The 22,540-nt window shown below is 43.5% G+C and overlaps 1 protein-coding gene across 8 annotated transcripts in view; it reads right to left on the reverse strand.

Moving 5' to 3' along the window:
* Positions 1-22,540, reverse strand: part of Mak (male germ cell associated kinase) — a 47,946-nt gene that overhangs the window by 14,488 nt on the left and 10,918 nt on the right. For 7 of the 8 annotated variants that reach the window (XM_021260663.1, XM_021260661.1, XM_087181769.1 and 4 more), the window contains exons 3-11: positions 15,927-15,981; positions 15,133-15,254; positions 13,105-13,184; positions 11,529-11,661; positions 7,569-7,740; positions 6,337-6,504; positions 4,549-4,860; positions 3,590-3,759; positions 2,639-2,787 (exon numbers count right to left, since the gene is read on the reverse strand). In XM_021260663.1, coding sequence (XP_021116322.1) covers positions 2,639-2,787; positions 3,590-3,759; positions 4,549-4,860; positions 6,337-6,504; positions 7,569-7,740; positions 11,529-11,661; positions 13,105-13,184; positions 15,133-15,254; positions 15,927-15,981 — 1,361 coding nt within the window. Of the gene's footprint in view, positions 1-2,638; positions 2,788-3,589; positions 3,760-4,548; positions 4,861-6,336; positions 6,505-7,568; positions 7,741-11,528; positions 11,662-13,104; positions 13,185-15,132; positions 15,255-15,926; positions 15,982-19,706; positions 21,469-22,540 lie in introns of those variants that run through there. The other variant, XM_087181770.1, reaches the window with a different exon arrangement.

Consider the following 22,540-nt stretch of genomic DNA (forward strand, 5'->3'; position numbering starts at 1 on the left):
AAGCAGTGCCCTGTTTGCAGCTACTGTGGGCTAATTAAGCACCTGAGGCTCCCAAGGGAGCTGAGATGACTGCAGTTCCACTGCAGGTAACAGAAAACAGAACCTTCAAATCCCACTCCCAGTTCCCAGCCAGCCAGGAGCTGTCAGTAACCACGCGCTGTGTCTCCTTCGCTGAAGGCCAATCTCACACGGGTACCGGTCCTTGCAGTGTCATGTCATGCTGCCCTGCAATTTAGGGTACATTTCTAGAGCTCTCCTAATCCTGACAGTTGGAATAAGACCTTTACCACTTCGCTTTGAGGTGAAAAAGAAGTCCCCAGTGATATTACTCTTTCTTGTACCTGAAGATATCCAACTATAAAAATAGCAACACGTCCTACACAAGTACCAAGGGTTGCTCCTTATTCGGGGCTCTAACTCCTGCATGCCTGCTGCTTCACACTAAGTGCTCAATAAATATCTGTTCAAGTGACGGAACCGGGCTCAATTCTAGCTTCGAATCTCAGCTAGTTCTGGATGGGGAGGCAACTTCCATCAAAGAGTGTCAGCAGGGTAACAGCCTCATTTTAGGTTTCAAGCAATCCTTTGTCATTTTGAGTCTACTTCCTTTTTCTTTTAATGTTTAAAATCGGAATTAGTACATGACTGCAGTACACAATGATCCCATTTGTCTAGGGAAGTGGGTACATGGTGAGTGTACTATCTAAGTCTCAATTATAGCCATACTCTGCTCCCGGGTGACTGCAGAATCCCTTATGTCTTTCTAGTGAAAGACGAAATGATGGGACAGGTCTCAGACACCCTGAAATGTGTTCCTGAAAGCCACATTAGGAAGAACCATGAAAAGTGGTGGTTTGGAACCGTTTATCCTTTGCCAATGAGTCACAGTAGTCGTTTCTACCACCAGAGGGCGCCCTTCTATTATTAGGGAAGCACCCCCAATCCCCCCAGGGGTTCCATGTCCTATCACACTGCCCCAAAGAGTTGTCCACATTTTCACTCTAATTCCTCACCTCTCATAACTTTGTAGCCTCTCTCTCCCACCCGGACCTCCCTTCAGCATTCCAGACTGAAACTACTGCAGGTCGCCAGTGAGGCCTCTACTGTCCAGCCTAATATTTCTGTCCCTTCCTACCCAGCTGCCCTCCCGAGTAAACGCCCCTTCTGGCTTCTGGACACTGCCACTCCTGGCTTCCCCACCTTCCTTCTTCCCCGGAAGGCTCCCTGTTCCTTCTCCTTGCCCTCATTTTCTAGGCCCATCCTCATTCTCAGTCTGGGGCCACAGAGCCTCCATAATCTGCTTACAACAAAACAAACAAACATTAGCTAACTTGCTTAGATCTTCACACGCTCAGGGTGGTGAGGTTTTGCTGTGTCCTTGAAGACCTCATCGCAGTCTCTTCAACCTCACTGTTCCTGCGGTGGCCTCCTCCTCCCTTCCTAGCACGACGGTCCACCCCGAAGCCTTCACTTTCTCTGCAGACAGTGACTGTAACTCACTCGGCACCGTGGCTAAACCTATGCACCCACTGTGCCTTCTATTGTCTGTTTCATTCATTTCTAAACCTTTGTATCAGCGTCGTTCTCTTTCTCTCCCATTGACTAACAGTAACAATGGGTCCCGATGGGATCCCTAGAACTGAAATGTATGTGGTTGCCTAAAAGGTACAGAGAAAAACATGCTATGTATCAATCTCCTGCTAGCAATCCAGTCCCAACCCTTCCTCCATCTCCTCTGCAAACCAGCTTCTGGGAACTGAGGACCCGCCCACTTCGGGAGATTGACGTGGGAGAGATAAATCTTCTTCCGGTGGACCCAGCTGCCTAGCCCCTGTTTAGAAAGCTGTGACTGGCTGCGTCCACGGAAACACAAAGCAAAGGTGGACTAGGTGCATCTCTTTAAAAACTGATTCCCTTTTAGATCAGGTTAAATTTTACAATTTTCTTTGTACTTGGGTTTAGAGGACAAAATGCGAGGGGCAGGTGCATCATAAACGCCTGACTGTGTCTAGGTCTTCCCTCCGCTCCAGCTCATACACCCAGCTGTCTACTGCAGAGGTCAGCCGGCTGTCTGGTGGGCTTCCCTCATCCTCCACTCCGCACTGCTGTCCTCGCAAAACCTTCACCCCGCTGCCATGTCAAAACCCAGCCCCTGCACCGGTTCCTTCCCCTCTGGGCCGGCACCGAGTTTCATCTGTCAGCAAGTCCTGTTGGTTCCACCACCAGACACATCCATTTCTTTCTCCTCCCTCCCTCCCTCCCTTCCATTTTTTTTCTTCCAGTGGTAGGGATTGGACCCAGGGCCTTCACACTGACCTACATTTTTTGTTTTGAGACAGGGTCTTGCTAACTTCCTAAGTTGTCCAGGGTTGCCTTGAACTTGAAACCCTCCTGCTTCTGCCTCCCAGAGTGCTAGAATCACAGGCATGTGCCACAACACCCAGCTCTGCGTGTTTTAAAGACTTCTAGTGGTAGAGGTAAGGGGTCCAGAAAGTCCTTGGCAGCAGATATACCCACCAAAGAGCCCTGCAATTATACATTCTGTGCCACTTTGTGCTCTTTCCTGGAGTTCCCGAGGGGTCTGGCCTGACCTATCTATCTTCTGGCTGACAGTAAACATTTTGTTTTCTCTGCTCACCTGGAAGGTATCTTGACTGTTTCAAGTAGTACTGCTTAGATGCGGGCACAGCTGACGGTTCGGAGTCAGACTTGAGAGAGACAGCAGCAGGCACGCTCTTGTTTTCCCTGCCCGGGTGGCTGGCACCTAGGAGTCCCGACTCTGGAAGCCTGGAACGTCAACACGGACACTGTTAGGAAAGCGGACCTTTCCCATGCCCTCTGAAATGGCTTCTGTTGGTCCCCTTGCTGACAAGAATGGTAATGACATGCCCCCCCACATCAGCAGCATGGAGAGGCTTTTCCGGTGCCAGACCAGATGTGGCGGAAGCTTCCAGCAGTAGTGCGGATTGAACCCAAGGCCTTTGCACTGAGCTTCTTCCCCAGCCCTTGTTTGTTTGTGTGTTTCTTTATTTAGACAGGTCTCACTAAGTTGCCCAGGCTGGACTCAAACTTGTGGCCCTCGTGCCTGGGCTGCCCAGAGCCCTGTGATTATGGTGTGTGACACCACACCAGCTGGCAGAAGGCTTTTAAAACCTAGCAGCAAAGTGCTGCTGTACCGTACATTCTGATCTTTTCTGAAACCACCCTCTGCAGCTGTTTCTGTGTAGGAATGGATGACTTTGAAGGAGATGTTAGAACCCGGCGTCTGTTCTCTCTTCCTCTACTTCATGACTGCCATGCAGTGAAGGGGCCTCCTCTGTCACATGTTCCTACCATGATGCTTTGGGCCTGGGCCAGGCGACCATGGACGGAAACTGTGAGCCAAATAAACCCTTCTTCCTTGTAAGTTGATTGCCTCTGTTATTTTGTCACAGTGGTGGAAGGCTGACTACCACAAGGATGACGTGGACTTTTTCTTAAGTTCAGGTATTTTAGGGAAGAGCAGCTGTGGAACATGTAAGGTCTATGTTTATTTATGTTTAATAAAATAAGGTTGATGTGTAGTAAAAATATGAATCTAAAATCTTACTGAAACGGAGAATCTTTTTTCTTCTTTTCTTTGAAAACACCAATGCTTGGCTTCTTGGAATGGGAGGCTCCGAAGTCACCATCCTCAAACTCTTCCCAGACATCTCCAGACTTGAAGACAGCCTGGCCCCAGCGCCTCCTCGCGGTTTTATGGCCCAATGTGCCGATCGGCTTTGGGGAGAATCGGTCGTTATAATCTTTAATCGTTTTCTGGATGCCTTTCATGCACAAGTGATCCCATCAGACCCTGAGTCCCTGTCTTTCAAAGAGCCTTCTGCAGACAGCTGTGTCCTGTGTCACTTCCTCACAGGGACGTGCTCTGACAAAGCCATGTTTAGGTGACGTCATTGTACAACTGTCACACAGTGAGCTGACATGCCCCACATGGCCAGCCTACGACATGCCAAGGCTGTGTGTTAGAGCCACTGCTCCACTTAAAAACACTGTGAAATGACTGGTGGGATACTTAAGATTTAGGGTCAGTACTCTCAGCTACTCTTTATTCTCTTGCATGGTGACAGAGATTGAACCCAGGGGCTTTACACTGAGCTACATCCTTTTAAAAATTTTAATTTTGAGACAGGGTCTCAGGAAGTCACTAAGTTGCCCAGCCAAGGCTTCAACTTGATTCTCCTGCCTCAGCCTCCTGGAGTGCTGGGATTACAGGTTTGTACTACCACGCCTGGCCCTCATTCTTTTTATTCCTTTGAATTCCTTTGTGTGGAAGTAACTGTTAAAGGAAATCTGCAGCCTGCCAGCTTTTAAACTTTTATTCTGCAAGTTATGCTGTTACACACCCTATCAGAATGTTACATGGTGTCATGTGGAGCTGCTCCCGGAGGAAGCAGAGCTTTTCCATCTTCCGGGACAGTTTTGGAAATAAATGCCTGGAGACAGAGCCCGAACCGCACCCGCCCGGCTATGTCCATGTCCTGCCCGGTGTCGCTGTTGGCTACTTACAGCCGGCGCGTTTCTGAGGAGGCTTGGGAACAGCGTCTGGGGCGGCTGCAGCTGGCTCTGTTGCTTTGGGGGCTGCAGGCTCCCCGCGCTCTGTGGCAGCTGGATGACCTGCAGAGGCTGGGGGACGTGAGTGGGCCGGGCCGCCCCGACAGTCTGGGCCGTGACATCTGGCAGAGTCTTAGGCTCTAGTTCAGCGGAAGGCGGCTTCGATTCCAGGGGCTGCAGCTGCTTATTGAAAGTCTGTGTGGATTCCAGATGATTCGAGGAAGGGCCTAACACCTGGCCCACTTGGAAGTATGGGTGTTTCAGTGCCTGTGAAAGCACAGAGATGTTACATTAACATTTATCTAGTCTAATCGGCCCCAGCTTAAATTATGTGCACTCTTCCCTTGGGATATATTGCTCACCATTAACAGTGTAAGACCGTTTCTGTTTATTTGGTGGGTTGATTTTTTTTTTACTTGGTTTGTTTTTTGAGAGAGGGTCTCACTGTGTAGTTCTGGCTGGCCTTGCACTCACCACCTGGCCCAGCTGGCCTCAAACTTGCTGCAACCCTCCTGCCTCAGCCTCCCAAGTGCTAGGATGACATGTGTACACCACCACACCTAGCTTGATTTCTTTTTTCCTTTCTTCTTTTTTTTTTTTTGTTGTTTGTGGTGCTTGTTACCAAACCCAGGGTCACTCACACATGGTCATCGTGTACTCTACCACCGAGCTACCCCATCGGCCTTCCAACTTTAATTCTTAAGTAATCAGATCTCTTGAGTGTCTCGTTCTGATTTCTTCTATTACTTTAATATTCATGTTCTCATCCTGAAGTTAAATATTCATACAGGCTTTCTTTCAGTCTTTAATGATTTAATGTCATTCATATATATAAAATAAATATGTAAATATATGCGTGCCTCAGCCTCCCGTAGGATTAAATAACACACATTATTCAATCCTTTTGGGAAGTCTGCTGAGAAGAACCGAAATTCCCTTTTCCCCGCTTGTGATGCAGCGTCCCCCGTACACCAACTAGTGCACCCCGCGGTGTGGAGCTCTGTCAGTCCCTGGGCCAGCGCGTTCGTTCGCGCGCTGAACTCGGGCCCTTGCGCTTTCGAGGCAGGTGACAGAACCACTGAGCTAAATCCCCGGCCGTCTCTCACTTCTTGTTCAAACTGTCTTGGCTACTCTCTTTCCCATTTGTTCTTCCAGATGGCCTTAGAGGGCATTTTCTTACGGTAATTTTTTTAAAAAGAGCAAACTAAATATTTGGAAACTTTCACATCGAATTTATATTTAAATGGTAAGAATACAACAAAATGTAAGCTTTTTGCAAATAAGGCATGGCGTTACCATAGTCGGGAACACAGGGCGGGCGCCACAGTGCTGCCCTCTAGTGGAACACTTGCCGCTGTGTACAGCAAACTAAAACCCCACCTCAGCCAGAGGAGGGCGCAGAAAACTCACTAGGGCACAGGATGGCAGAGATTCCTTTTTGCTGCCCAAGATGAGCGGCATCCTAACTGGTTTGTCCCATCCTGAATTATTTGATTCCATTCTGCCTCTGCCCTGTAAGCTCCCTCATCGGAAGCTCAAGATAAAGGAAAATACAGCACCTATAGAACTGCATTTCTCCCCAGGATCTCATATGCCTAGAAATTGATTCCTTACATATACTGCAGGTCTTCATTTTCTTGGTAAAATCCTGGTTGAGAAAAGATTTGTCTTTATAGGAGAAAACACCCTGCTATCGTAAAACCTCAACATTTTAAAGAGATGTGGCAGGGAGCTTTCTCGCACCTGCCTTGCTGTTGGTCGCTTCTTTGGATCCCAATTCAACATTTCGGTCATCAGATGAATGGCTTCATTACTGGCGTTGGGAATAAGAGTTTTTAAGTTGATAGGAACGCATTGGGGAAATCGGAAGTTCATGGAGGACGCAAGCTGGTATCCTTCGGGCCAGTCACTCTGTTTAAGGAATATAACAAGTGCCAGCAGGGGTGAGCAAAAATTGCATTGTTTTAGTAATCATTTTTAAAACAGCAATAATATAAAAATCACTCAGGTATGAAAATTTTAATGCTAATTTATATAAGTAAATGTGAAAATAAAATACCAGACACACTATATGATTTAGTCCTAAAATACCCACATGGAAAAAGAACATTGAGCTAAGAATTAGGAAAAACCAAGAAAGCACTTTCATAATTAAACTCTAAAGATGAAGATGGTGACCTTGGTGACTCTGAACTAAAATGACAACTGCTGTTTACAGAAAGGCTGTGTCCCACCAAAATCTTCATTATATTATATATCAAGTCTAATGTTAAAAATTACACATACCTTGGAAATGATAATTATATTAAAGCTTTAATATCTACAATTCTATGTCTAATGACAAGGCACACACTGACTTAATTAGGATATAATTGTTCTTAGTTTACACTTTTTAAGTACACCTTAGAAATAAGGTCTACCAAAAATGTGATATTAATTGAAAAGTACTGTACTCAGAGTTTAAGAAACCAAATATCTATGGCAGAGAAATATAAATCCAAACAGGAAAGGAATAGAGGAAGTAAGGTCCAGACCCCAGGGGTTAATAGGCCGATGACAAAGGCATTCACAGAAGGGAAGCATTTGATCAAGGCTGGCCATCTAGTTATCAGCCGATCACTGACCCGAAGTCACGCTCTAAATAGATATAATTTTCTTGGGCCAGGAATTTAGCTCAGTGGTTCTGCTGCCTGCATCACAAGTGCAAGGACCGGAGTTCGATCCCCAGTACCAAACAAAAATTTTTCTTGAAGTTCTTAAGGAAAGGCAAGCACTGTTGTCTTACAGTCTGGTGGGATTCTGGCTTCTTATCTTACCCCTCCCCCCAAAAGTATAAGAAAACCATTAAAGTATAAAGCTATTTGAAAAATCAGATACATCAGCAAAATTTATAAATGATCAAAAGATATAAAATTCAAAGTAAAGTAGCAAGTTATAAATAAAAGTCATCACGATTTAGGGACAAGAGTACTTACTTTCTTGGGAGTCCCTAAAACTTGGCAGATTTTAAAGATTTCATCCACCTCACTTGTCCCCGGGAAAAGCGGTCTTAATGTATAGAGTTCCGCCATTATACTTCCCACGGCCCACACATCGATGGGAGAACTATATACTGAAGATCTTAATAAAACTTCAGGAGCACGATACCTATAGAAATAGCAACAAGACCAAAAACAGGTGATTTGGAGTGAAACTTCGCACGTGGAGGAATTCATTTCTGAACAAGCTGTTAGGGGCGTGACCTGGAAAGGCACATCCTTGTCTTCAGCCCCTGCCTTCCCTCTCTGCTTCCCAGTTGCCATGGGAGAGACCTCTCCCGGCCCTACCCTTCTGCTGTGCTGTTCTGCCCTGGAGGCAGCCAGCCACGTGGACTAAAACCAAGAGCCATTTAGCTTCTCTTCCTTCAAGAAGTGGGCGTGGAGTATTTTGTCCCAGCAACAAGAAAGGGCCTAAGACAAATCTCCTTCCAAAGAATCTTCCTGCAAGAGGAGAGTCTCCAAAGCTAAATTCACATTAAAAATAATAAAACTACTATAGTATTTGAGCTCTTATCACTTAATTTGTTTAGGAGGATAAATGTCAGTGTCTTCCTGTATTCAAGCTTTGTTTTCAATAACTGCAATGTGCTATAAGCCTCAAAGACTTGAATTTTTGGTCCTGAATTTATTAAAAATTCTGAATTAGGATTTTCAAGTGATCTGGAACAAAATGAAACCAAAATTTAATGGACTTGTTTACAAGGAAGCAAGATGTCACTTAAATCATTTAAACTGGTTTACAAAGTAATTCTGCAAGGACAATGACAGATGGCAGAAGCGAGATTACACACGGCCATGCTGAAGTTTTGGGGTTATTTCTTATAGTCAACATCAGTTTCATCACAAAAAATTTGCTAGTTCAGTTACTCTACTCCTGGATGTGTATATGGATTTGTAAGTCCTGACAACTACAGTTTGTATTTTGATTGGTAGAGTGTGTGGATGCAATTCCAAAATAGACACACATCTTAACTAAGTATACTTCTACTTTCTTGGTGTCTTAATTTAGCAAGAACACTTTTCATGGGGCCGGGGATTTAGCTCAGTGGTTCTGCCGCCTGCCTCATAAGAGCAAGGACCCAAGTTCGATCCCCGGTATCAAAAAAAGAGAACACTTTTCATGACGATGTGCTTGCATGGAATTTGTATTTGTGCTCCCACTGCAAAACCATATTTTTATCTTCAGTGCTGAACCTAACCGAAAATACAGTGGCACTCACAGTAATGTCAGATGTTTCATCTCTCGCAGAATGAACAACCCAAAGTTTTACCCTGATTCAATGAAATTTAAGTCATTATTAGAAACAAGAGAACTGATTTTTCCTTTGAACCACATGAAGTACTCATTTAAAGCCAGCATCATGTAGCTGTGAAATTCTTTCTCCCCTGAAGCAGCTTATACTTTCACAGCCATTTACTGCCTTTTGTAACTTGCGTAACAAAACTTGAAGTCAAAGATGAGTGAAATTATCTTAGAAGAAGAGTCATTGACCTAAAGGAGAGGTAGAACCTTCTAGAATAATGTGAAAATTCACCCAAAGCTACGTTTGCCATCTCTGGACTCTTCTTAAGACAGTGACTAACTTTTCCAATGGGTTCTGGTTGTCACTAGGTCATGACCATGGCCCTTGTGATGGGTGACAAATAAAACACGTGTTTTGTATAGGTTATCAGCATTTCTCTTAAGAAACAGAAAAAACGCCTATTTTTTTTCAGTAAATTTGCACCTTTGTTTTTTGGAGTTCACTGTCGATAAGAGATTGCACTGCAAAATAATTTCATCAGAAAGCACTACCAATGCATTCCTTAAGGCTGTTGTAACCAAGAGCTCAACCTGGATGGCGTAGTGTTCTGACAGTTCGGGAGCCCAGCAATCTGAGCTCCAGGTGCTGGTGTGGCAGTGATCCCTGAAGGTCCTAGGGGAAATCTGTTCCAGGGAAATCCATTCTAGCTTCTGGTGTTGCCAGCAATTCTGGGCACTGCTGGGGTTGTGGACCCGGCATCCTGATCCCTGCTTCTGCCAGCACAGTGCTGTTGGCTGGCTGTCCTCACAGCCTCCCCGTGTATGGGGCCATCTCAGTGTCTCCCTTCTAAGGAGCAAGGACCCCCACAGGCCACTATGACCTCAGCTAAACTCGATTACATCTGTGAAGACTTCGTTTACCATTTAAGGTCACATTCACAGATATCAGTATATCTTTTAGAAGATGCAATTCAGCCTGTAATAGCAAACAGGGAGAGAGTTATAGATATATATCATGTAATAATCACTAGAAGAACATTCAGACTACATCGGATATGATCTCCAGGTACACTGCTGAGTGTTTACTTCCGACACCCTCTGTGCACCCCAAATTCTACCAGTGGACATCTCAAAGGCCACCAGTGGCTGCCAAACACTTCTCCAGCTGACCCCCAGACTGAGGCCCACGCCTGTCTAACACATCTTGTCGCACTGCCTCATGAAAGGAAAAAAGCTGCAGGAAATCGTGGGCCAACAACTTGGCTCGCTCTCTGCGTGTCTCTAACGTCACCCGGTAAGACCATGGAGGAAGTGGGAGGCATCCGGGAGGCCCAAATGACCCAGCCTGGTGTATTTCAATCAAACTGTCGATAATGGTATCGGGTGACACTGTCCCGGGCAAACTGGATGTACAGTCACTCTATCTGGGCTCAGTCTCATTCCCTTGGCGATCTCATCCAATCCGGAGATTTCTAACACTGCCAACTCTGAAGTTCGTGTCTCCAGCCCAACCCTTTCTCCAGGCGTCTTCTCAGTGAGACACTCCACTAAGGTAGCAATAATCAGCCAGGGGTTTGGCAAAATGCCGGTCTAGCTTGCATGAAGCCCCAGGTTTGACCCCCAGCACCTCAAATAAGTATATAAATAAACAGACCAGTAAAATAGCAATATTCCCTTTCCCTCCCCTTCTCCCAACTCCATTCACTGCTCCACATTTTTTCTCCATAATAGTGTATCCCCATGTGATATATGTGTATTGTGTTTATTCTTATTTTTATTGGAGTATAATACAGGAAGATGCACCTATTGTAACAGGTGCAGGCACACATAGCATACACCCATGGAGCCAGCATCAATCAGGTCAGGAAAAGGGCGTTATTCTCCCAGAGTCCCGCGCACCCAGTTACTTCTATCTAACCTCTGTACAATCATTATGTTGACTTTACCCGGCACTGGTCAGTTTTGTCTATTTTTGCACTTGATGTAAATGGAATCGTACTTTTCTTGTTTGGCTTCTTGATCACCATGTTCCCTCTGGGGGCTCAGACACAGTGCTTTGTGCAGCTGAGACCGTCTGTTCCCACAGCTGGGTCGACAGGACTGGTGCTGGCGAGAGGCACCTGGGCCGTTTGCAGTGGGGACTATCACACGCCTTTTGGGGACACGTGCCTGCCTTTCTCTGGTGACTCATGCTATTTTTTTTTTTTTTTTTTGGTACCGGGGATTGAACTCGGGTCCTTGAGCTTGCGCAGCAGGTGGCGAAACCACTGAGCTAAATCCCCAGCCCTGACTCATGCTATTTTTAGCTTATTTGTGTATCAGCTGTCACGTAAGCAGTGTGAGGCAGAGGTTTTTCTTTTCTCTTTCATTCATGGCTGGGTTTCCAGGGCCTAAAGTCATGTTTGGCCCATAGTAGGCGTTAATGTTATTTTTTGAATGAATGAATGAATGAATGAATGAAATCCTTCACTTGCTCTTATTTCATCGATCAGAATAGTTATGAATTAATTCTCTCTTTGCGAGGAATATAAAATTCACTTCTATATTTTGTTTTAAATACCCAACATAGAACCTCCAGAAATGTAGGTAACAACTCATTGTAGGAAATTTCAATATACACTTACGGCTCTGGAGAAGTGTCGGGATCTACTTACCACCTCGTGGATACGTAATCAGTATATGGTGGCTGTGACCTTAATTCTCTGGCAAGTCCAAAATCTGCAATTTTCACAAGTTCTGGACCCATGCAAAGCAAGTTTTCTGGTTTCATGTCCCTGTGAAAAAAGCCTTGGCCAGATAGAAGGGAAAACATAATAAATCATCATAATTTAACAAAGTTTCATTTGATGTACAGACAAAACAATACTGCGCTTCTCTTGTAACTAGAAGTGTGATGTTAGGAAACCGAACCGTATTTATTATTATCTAAGAAGTGATGGGATATGAGGAGCCTGCTTTCAAAACGATTTGGCAAGAAAGTTCAGAGTATATCAGATAACCACCCATTCAACATTTATTTTTATTTGTGATTTCAGAAGGTTTGGGTGCAGGGATAAATACTTCCACATTAGGGTTATCTCCACTAAGGTACAACCTCTAAGGAGGCTGGAGCCATTGTTATCACCACTGTGTAATAGCTGGGGAGGCTGAAGCCCAGGAAAGTAGCCTGTGACTGTTAATTGTATCAACTTGATTGGCAGCCGCCCAAGGGATACACACTTCTGGGTGTATCTGGGTGGGTCATGGATGTGTGGCCTTTGGTACTATACCTGGTCCTTTTCCCCATTCTGCTCCTCAGCCACCATGAGCTAAGCAGCTTTGTTCCACCATGCCCATCCGTCGTGCTGTTTTTACCTCAGAGCCATGTGACCCCGTTTGGGTTCCCTGGAACTGTGAGCTAAATTAGACCTCTCTTCCTTCCAGCTGTAAGTGCTGGGTATTGTGTCCCAGGAATGGGGAAGCTGATTTATCCATAGCCTAACTGATGCATTGGAAGTGCATCCTAATCAGGTGTAAGTCCGAGTAGCTGTTCTCACTAGGATTCCGTCACAGTGCAACAGAATGCAAGATTCCTTGAGTCTAATCATTTTCTTGAAAAGAATGTTGGGCAAGAATGGAAATTGACATATCATAGCTAATTTCCTCATTTAAAATTATTTTAACAGCTCAGTCCTTCCTGGTAGCTAAGCTTTTGAAAACCTCAATAGTTAAGATGCTTAGATCCCCCATTCAATGTAGAAACCAAATGGTTAGTTACATGGGCTAATAGTCAGCCCTGAAGAGAATGAAACAGAAAACCCAGGAGAATGAAACAGAAAACCCAGGAGAACGAAAAAGAGAAAATCTCCTCTTGCAAATCGAAGGGCGTCTTTTTCTATGGATGGTCTCAAGTATCCTGGGGGCACACAGATGACGTGGATTCTGAGGTTTTGCCAGTGATACGAACTACAGAGGGAATGAGGGTGTAGGATGGGTTGATGATGACCGAGACTACAGACCAATGATCAAACTGCTGAAAAGTTCTGCTGTGGAGGAAGACAGTCATAGATTATACATATTCTGCTTTATAATAGAATTATACAATTTAAAATTAAAAAGCCATTTAGTAGACGTATACCACAAGGTTGTAGTTACTTAATATACAATTATTTAACAGTTGATATACAATTAATTTGCATGATTTGACACTATTCTACAGAGGCAGGGGGATGAGACTTGAAAGAAACCTACCATGTTTATGGATGAATGCCAGCCCTTGCAGTATTTGGTACATAATGTTTCTGATGACTGACTCCGGGAACAGTTTGTTTCTGGAAGAAATGAAGCAACAGTTGTGAAATTTTGTTACCAACCAGCACAAAAAAGATAGATATGGGCCGAGGATTTAGCTCAGTGGTTCCGCTGCCGGCCTCACAAGTGTAAGGTCCCGAGTTTGATCCCTGGTACCAAAAAAAAAAGAAAAGATAGATATTCCCAAACAACATAAAGAAGATAAGATATTCCACTGGCCTTGGTACCTCTATTGGCTTCATTATACTGACTAAAACTATAATTTATAGATTTTTAGAGTTAAAGATTATACATTGTTATCATTATCATTTTCATTTTTTGAGACAGGGTCTCACTATGTAATTCAGGCTGGCTTTGAACTCATGCCGATCCTCTTGCCTCAGCCTTCCAAGTGCTGGGATTACAGGCATCTGCCACCATGCCCAGATTAAAGATCATAAATTTAAAATGTGCAAATAGAATTTTTTGTTTTGATGTTGCTCAGAAATTCAAATCCAACACAGAATGTATTATACAAAATTCAATAGCTAAATTCTAAACTGGCCCAAGAGGAGCAAAGTAAAGTGGGAAGTTGAATCGCTATCAGATCGGACGAGTGGGAAAGCTATGCTGTGTAGCCTCGAAGAGTTCTATGGGAATGTGGGCTTCCATTATGCTGCACCGTGGTACAGGCCATAGGAATACAGTCAGAGTCACAAACGAGCACCATTTACATTCTTAGCAATGTTTGCAGTGCCCACATTTTAAAAACGCAAATGAAGTAGGTAGTTAATTTTTAAACTTATCTTTAAATTTTATTGAAAAAATTATTTTAACTGATGCATAGATACCTAAAAATTGTACATATGAATGGGTACCATGTGATGTTTTTTTCCTGTACCAGGGATCTAACCACTGAGCTAAATCCCCGGCCTCATGTGATGTTTGATACATGTATACACTGTGTGATGTTTAGGTCAGCCTAAACATAGCTATCTCCTCAAACATTTATCATTTCCGTATGATGAAAACATCCAAAGTCCTTCTAGCTTTTTCAAACATACAGCACATGATTGTTCTCTACAGTCACCAACTGTATGATAGCACATCAGGATTTCTTACTCTGGTCTGAATACCCACTGATCAACCTTTCCTGTCTTCCTCTTCACTTAATTTTTAACAATATATTTTATTTAAACCTACTAGATATCAAATAGTATTTCAACATGCAATCAGTACACATAATAAATTTCTTTCTTTTATACCAAGTTTTCAAAACTTGTTATATCGTTTATTTTACATTTATAGTGGAGTGTAATTTAGACATTTCAAGAGCTCAGTAGGCAACGTGGCAGCGGTGGGTGTCTTGGACAAGGCAGTTTCATGTGGCGCTTGCTTGACGTCTCTAGTGAGATCCTGGTAAGGACTAAGCAGGGGTGCAAAATATTAATCTCTATCAGGGGACCCATTAAAGTGACTGATAACGAGTTCTTTAGAGATTCTGCCCACAGACTTAAAAATTAAGATGAGAGTTTCTTTGAGGTCAATAACACATTAAGTTTTATCACTTACTTCTGCATTCTAATGAGGGATTTTATTAGACCCTTTCTTGAAAGCTACTTCATTCTTTTTTCCATTCTTTCATTAACCTTTCACAAGGTGATTCGCGGGACAATGAAGATAATCCCCTCAATTTTGCCTAATGACATTAGATTATAGGTAGACTTTATTTTATTTTACGAAGTAAAATGGTACCTGTGTGTATATGAAATTTCATGTTGGCCTTCAAGGAATTATAAGAGAAAAGTGGCTGTGGAATACCTGGTTCTTCAGTGTTAAATGCTACCATTTAATAAAAATAACAGCACTAATTAAATCCACCTCTTAGAGTGATAAAGCTATATATCAAATGTGATATATTGAAAGGATCTTAGGAACTCATGGAAGAAATATTAGGGGAAAATATAGTTTTCCAAAATAAAGACATACCTGTCTTTCATTAACTGATAGAGATTTTCTTTCATATATTCAAATATAAAATAAAGATGGTTATTTTCTCTGATAACTTCTTTCAGTTTAATCACGTTGACATGATTAAGTTTCTTCAGAGACTGCAAAACAGCAAAGCATTAAAATTCTTTTTTATTTATTTTTTTAGCATTAAAATTCTTAAAACAAATTTATAGAAATTGGCAAAATCTCATCAATGCTAGGTATGAAAACAACCTTAAGTAATTTTCCATTTTTTAGCTTAATGAATGATATTTTAATATCTATATAATTTTAAAACATCTTAGAACACCTATTTAAAACAAGTAGTAAGTGCTTTAAGTAATGAATGTTAAATACAAATATAAACCCAGTCAACAACAGCTACCTAACATTTTAATCTGTCACTTTTTTCTCTGGGTCTGTTAAATTGGTCCTTTTTTTCTAACTTAAATATGTCAAATTCCATGCAAATATCTCCAAAAATTTATTCAAGTCATACAGCACAAAATATAAGGAAAAAGGACATAGTAATTTAAAAAGTGTTTTTTCCTTTGACAAGATGAATTTAAAATGCTGTTTTCAAGTGAGGGAGAAATTTAGATGTGAAGGCACAGTTATTTTCAATTTTCCACTAACACCAGAGGAAGAAAAAATAAAAAATTGGGAAGATAAAGAAAAAAGATAAACACAGTTATCTTTGGAATGCTTCTCACAGAGAGAATAAGGTGCCTAGCTACTGTCCTCAGGCCGAGGTAGACAGGCCTTGATTCTTTTCCTCTCTCAGGCTTTACCTTAACTTCTCTCAAGTTCATACATTCATCCCAAGAATAGAACTTTCTCTTCATCCTGAAATAGATAAGGAAACATTTAGTGTATGGGATTGAGGATTCCAAGATACAAATTATATCCTTGGTTATACTTTACCATTTACTTCATTATTGGTTAGGGTCAGGGTCATTACTGGTTCCTTTTGGGCAAGCTGTGATTCTTCTCTTTCTTATGCCTAGAAAGGAAATCCCCTCTGCCTACATCTCAGGGGGCTTGGTAAAGGTCAGGCCCATCATGTCTGACAGGCTGCTTTAACATGAAGGTCTTAACATCATTCTAAGCAATTTAATAGTGCTTTCCTAAAAGGGCCCCTTCCATATTTCCTTTCTTTCTGGTACATAAAAAACACATATGAAATACTATAGTTTGGTGGAGATGGGGAAGAATCATAAATTTTGATAGCAAATTTAGTCAATGATTTACTTGATCTCACAACTTTTATGTCATTACTTCAGTTTTAGGCAGGAGGCACATAAAGTTAAATGATTTAACTCAGCAAAAATCCAGAACTGACCAAGCTTTAGAAATATCCATCTTCTTCCCTCCCTCCCTTCCCTCCCTCCTTCCTTCCCTTTTTTTGATGCTAGGACTGAACCCAGGGCCCTTCTTGAATTCTGTTCTTTACATCTCCTCTTCCATCTCAGTGTTGGTTACCATTAGAGATACACATACCAGAAGTATATTTAGAGTAATAAAGTAATTCCACCATGTACACCACAGACAGAGGTTGTATTTTTATACGTAGGGATTTTTGGTCAACATATATAATAGAGACAACAACAACAAAAACAAGATTCATGTTCAAAAAGAGTTTCTTCAGGTATGGGAATTACAAGGCTGGATTATGAAAAATAAAAGCCAAATATGTTTTATTGCTTTCAGGTTGTACTATAATCTCCTGTTGAGATGACCCAGAAGATCCTCAGTAAGCTTAGAGCTACTTTATTAATTCCAGTAATTCTTCTAATCCAGAGCCTCTCCAAGGGTGTAACATACAGAAGGAATTAAGCACAGAACTGGTAGCATAAAGTTCTTAGGTGGGGTGTGAAGACCCGGAAGCAGAACTGTAAGGCCCGGAAGCAGATCCTTGCTCAGTCACTGTATGACTTTGGCCAAGTTATTTAAGGCCCTTCCTGTCCCTCACATTCTTTAACCATAAAGTAGAAACTACTGAAGAAGAAAAGCTATTGTAAACTGCTTAGTTTAGTAATCAGTAAGTAACAGACATTCATTTTATTTATTTATTTATTTATTTTTGGTACCAGGGATCGAACTCGGGTCCTTGCACTTGCACAGCAGGTGGTGAAACCACTGAGCTAAATCCCTAGCCCTAGACATTCATTTTACAAAACAATTATCTACAGTCAGCCATAAGACATGAAGGGCATCTCGGCTATCATTTCTAAAATATCCTCAAAGAATCAGAATTTCATCTATTGTCATTCAGGTACTAGAAACTTATGAAAAAACTTGATGAAATTGACAGTTTACCAGTTTTTCTAATGATACTTTTCAGAGTTATGGATTTAAATGTCTTGCTATAATGCAAAAGATGAATTAGCATTACAATGAATATAAAATTAAAAATCAATTCAAATATACCTATAAAGGAGTTTAATAAAATGATGACATCCATCCCAAACTGTATACATAATCTGCTATGATTCTTAAAAAATAATTTCAGAATTCAAAAAATCTCTAATCTTTTAGAAAACTATACTCAAGTAACCTTTCATAATTCAGTAGCAATTGAAACTTTGATTCTACTTTTAAAATCTGTACTGTCTTCATCCATATTTTCTACTATGCTACTTTTTTCCCCCCAGAAATGTCCACTGCTCAGCAACTCTTCCCTAAGGCAATGCATGTATCCATTACCAATACAGAAGTTTCCTTGCACAATAATTACCCTAAAGACAATCCTAGGTAAGAAAAAGCACCTCCTTTAGGTTTCTTGCCTTTAGGTTTTTTTCCATTTATCCATTCATCCAACATCTGCTAAGTACCAGAAAAATGAACAGACCAGAAATGGTTACTGCACTATTTCCATCTAATAGAGGCAACAGACTTCAGTTAACACAAAAAAGGAGTAGAAGTTAGTTATAAGGACCATAAGCTAGGACAGAAAGGGGCTCTTTTAAAGGTTTAATGGCCTGGCCTTTGGATAAGGTAACATTTCAGCTGAGACCACAAAGATGGAAGATGCTAGCATGCAGAGACAGAAAAAGAAGTTTCAAGTAGACAGGAGGAGCTAGAAAGAGCTCAGTAGAGGAAATAAAAGGCCATTGCATTTCTTTAATTATTTCCACGGCTACTCCCAGGTGCCCACGGTGAGATGATGATGATGTTATCTGCTGTTCTCCTTCCTACTCTTCTGCTCCACATCACCCAGCACCCTCTGACCTACTCTGTAGTAGCTTATTATGCTTGCTTCCTCTTTCCTCTCCCTGGAAGTAAGCTCCTTGGGAATGCCATGTGCCTAGACACACGTGCAGCATGTCGTAGGTGCCTGGTAAATCTTTGCTGAACGACTGGACGCATATCTGCAACAAGTGGGCTCACTGAAGCCACAGGGTCCAACACGCAAGAAGACCTCAGGAATGGAATGGCCTCTTACATCCTTAAAGGGCAGAGAACTTACTAGCCCTTTATTTAGCAAGGAATCCTACTACCATCCTCTAACAGGAGTTGTATGTTACAGCTTTTGAAAATCTGCAATGTATTTCTGAGTTTGTCATTTTGTCTATTATTATTATCATCATTATCCTGCTATGCTGCCAGGCTAGCCTCAAACTCCTAGGCTCAAACAATCTTCCTACCCCAAATCGCAAGTAGCTGGGACTATTGGTGTACACCACCACATATGGCAATCACAGCTATTTATTCTTTTGTTGGTGCAGTTAGGACAAGATGTCTTAGCACCCCCTAGATTAAAATTCCCCAAGGGACAGTTTCAAAGCAGGACCTTTTATTGTGTTCTTCATAGGGGTCTCCCAACATAGAAGTTAGAACCAGTCACACTCCGACACATCCCAGCCAGTTTTGACTGCATTTCTAGATTGCTCAAAAGCTTTTCCGATTAAGTAGCCAAGTGTCACTTAGCGCGGGGAGAACTTGTGGTAACTGCGTCACTAGGTGATTTTGTCCCTGTAGGAACCTCCTGGAGTTCTGTACACAATCCTGATGGGGCAGCGTCCCTGCACCCAGGATGCACGGCACACACCGTCACGCGTGGGGTCCGCCCCCGACCAGCCTGGACAGACTCCTCCCTGGCTTCCTAGTCTCACTTTCATCGCCCTCCCGCCCTGGGCCAGCACTCGACCTCTTCTCCATTTCCCTCCCCAACACTGTTCTTCACAGAGCCATCTCATTCACAGCCCTGCCCTCGCAGCCCCAAGACCTCACTTTTGGTTCTTCTGTTTAAAAGGGCTTCAGAATGAAAAGTGCCTTCACCTGGATAATCCACCTGCCTTCCAGTGGACCTGCTTACTGCCCACTGTGAAGACCACAACAGCAGCTCTTCACCGGCTTCACAGAATGTGTTCAACGTGGAAAGTCTGGGAGTTTTTTGAGACAGGGTCTCTCCAACTTCCCCTGAGCGCTGGGATTATACCACCACACCCAGCTTTCAACACGGAGTTCATTTTTAATTTTGGGGGAAAAGTATGGATGCACTTAAAGGGTTACACAACGTGTTATAACTAGACTATTTATGCCAAGTTGGGAATGTGAAATTTCTGTACCTCCAGGCAGCAGACGAGAGTCCTGACTGGGTATCATGAGGTGTGAGTTGTTCCGGTAACAAACTGAAAATGGAAAGTGAGGATTCACACCTGTCATGCGCAGGTTTACTCCTGTGCACACAGGCGTCCCATGTGACCCTGTAGGTGACATCAGGCTGGGACGATCCTGTCTTGTCCAACGCCTTGAGGAGTGCGGGCTTCGAGGGGCATTTCTGTCATCATCCTGCCCGTAGCCTGGCTCTGCAGCTGCTTAACCCCCAGCGCTCATCTCTGGCCCATCACAGGCGCCCAGAAACACTTCCTTCCAGCCTCCTGCATCCTCTCCTTCAGCTCTTGGCCCCTTGCAGTCGCCTGCGTGGCTTTGCCGGGCCTCCAGTCCCCTCCGTGGGTCACGCATGCAACCTCAGCACCTCCCTCCCAGCTCTGCACTGCCGCTTGGTCTGGGTTATCTCTTCTGCTGGAACAGCACTCGCCACGGCCACCGGTTATGTCACACACAGTCCAAGGAATCTATGCCAGACGCCGTTGCTTGGATACCAAAAGGTCACTGTCAGCCCCTGACCATAGAGGCTGAAGGGTGCAGACTCCTGGGCCTCCTTTGGAAGTAACCCAGAGCACATGGCCTGATGCTAGCCAGTAACAGCTAGGGGGAGCCCTTGGAGTTTAGGAGAAAGAAATACCACTTTCGGAAAAGGCTGAGAGGAGTCTTTTGGTGCCATTCTCCCTTCTTTCCACCCGGGAGACAGATGTAGTGCCTGGAGCAGAAGGAGCCACAATGCAGCCATTAGGTGACACACTTAAGGACAAAAAATACTGACCACTCAGCAAGAAGAAGATAGAAAAGGTCTGTATTCCTTGGGTACACTCTGGATCCCTTGAAAGAGCTCTGGAATCATCAAACTCCAAGTCTCTTGATATGTCAGAAAATAACCTTATTGAGGTCATCGATTCTGCTCCCTGCTGTGAATGTACGTCTTTTGACTTGCACAAGAGGCATTCCCACCTGGTAAAGCTGCGTTTCAATCATTAGTCTCCACTTGTCTTCCAGCTGAGCACATCTCCTTTTGGGGTTCAGGTGTTTTCTACCTGCCTGGTTCTCCGTAGTTCTCCAGTGCTTCCCCCGAAGAAGACCTGATTCCAGGGCCCATCCTTTACGTGCAGGGTTTCTCAGTGATCCGCAAGGGGCCTTCTTTACTTCTCTCTCTACACAGAGATATTTGGGGATCAGACCCAAATCTAAGCATAAAGTTAATTTATGTTTCATAGACACCTTACAAACATAAACTGAAGGTAATTTCATACGTTTTTAGAGAGCCTGCGGTTTGTTTTGTTTTGGTGTTTTGCTTTTGCTTTTTTGAGACAGGGTTTCACTGTGTAGCTCAGGCTGGCCTTGAACTTACTATGTAGTCCAGGCTGGTGTCAAACTCACAGCAATCTTCCTGCCTCAGCCTCCCCAGTGCCTGGATTACAGGCATGCATCACCACTCCTGGCTCTAGAGTGCTTACATTTTCACTACAGTCTCATGAAAAGCTACACACGAAGTCAGATGTGGAATTTTCCATTTATAGGGGTCATTTCAGAGATCAAAAACTTTCAGACTTGGGAGCATTTTAGATTTTGGATATTTGGAATAAGCATCCTCAACCTTCTGAATCATCAGGCTGGACCTCTGTTTTGTGCTTTAAATGCAAATATTTGCTTGTTCACCTCATCTTCCAGTCATCGTGGCCAGAACAGAAAAGCCCGGGACCTCCGCTCCGGGTCGTGAATGATGCCACCGCTGCCCTTCAGCAGGAGTCAGCCTGGCTCTCGCCTGTCTTTGCTCCTCCCCCGCCCCGTACCCAGGCCCCGTTCCTGCAGAGCCACGTTCCTGCAGTCCCCCACGTCTGTCCCCAGTGCTGTTTTCCTACACCACGAACGACCACCTGCAACGAAGAGGACGGAGCCCACCTTCTAACCGGCCGCCTTTGCCCAGGTTTGCCCTCCTGAGAAAGGGCTGATTCCCAAACTGATCACATCAGCGCTTCTGCTTAGGACGCTTATGACCTTCCGGTTTCCAAGACCGGCAAACTCCTTCACCCGGCTTTGGGACTTCACCCTCAGCCTCTGTCCCGCCTCTGCCCGAGTCCTAATCTACACCCCAGGCGCTTGTACTGTACATCACTTCTCACTCAGCGCCAGCCAAGCCTCACCGTCTCAGGAGGTTGCTAAGAGGCCCAAAGTGGGCCAAACGTGGACTCCTCCTGCCTCCTCTTTTTTATGATGATTTCTTCTCATTCTTTTTTTTTTTTTTTGGTATCGGGGATCGAACTCGGTTCTTGTGCTTGCGCTTGCGCAGTAGGCGGCGAAACCACTGCCCTAAATCCCCCCCCACCACCACCACCACCCCGAGACAGGGCTGAGGAAATACTCAAGGCAAAGGCCCTGGGCTCAGTCCTCAGCACCAGTTTAAAAAAAAAGTTTGAATCTGACACAGAAGATCATGTGAGGTCACCAATATCGCGAGCCCATCGGGAGTGGACCCTCCAGCACCGTGACCAGTGACTGCTGGCGTCTGAGTGCCACCTCCTGAGAGTCCCCAGGCCAGAGCTGCTAGATTCCTGACTCACAGACACTGTGAGTTAATAAATGCTTGTTGCTATTTTAAATCACTAAGCTTTTATTTTGTTATATATAGCAATAGATAAACACAATAGGTTAGGAAGAAATAATTAACTGTAAGCAAGAAAATACTTACTATGTGCCGTTAGAACTGAATTGGACTTTATAAATACTACCTTATTTTGAGAGCTTGAATTATTTCTTTATTTGCTATACTGGGCACTGAATGTAG

This window comes from Heterocephalus glaber, unplaced genomic scaffold (assembly GCF_053883595.1).
Source record: "Heterocephalus glaber isolate CG9 unplaced genomic scaffold, H.glaber_assembly_v1.0 deba00001472, whole genome shotgun sequence".
NCBI classification, from domain to species: Eukaryota; Metazoa; Chordata; class Mammalia; order Rodentia; family Bathyergidae; genus Heterocephalus; species Heterocephalus glaber.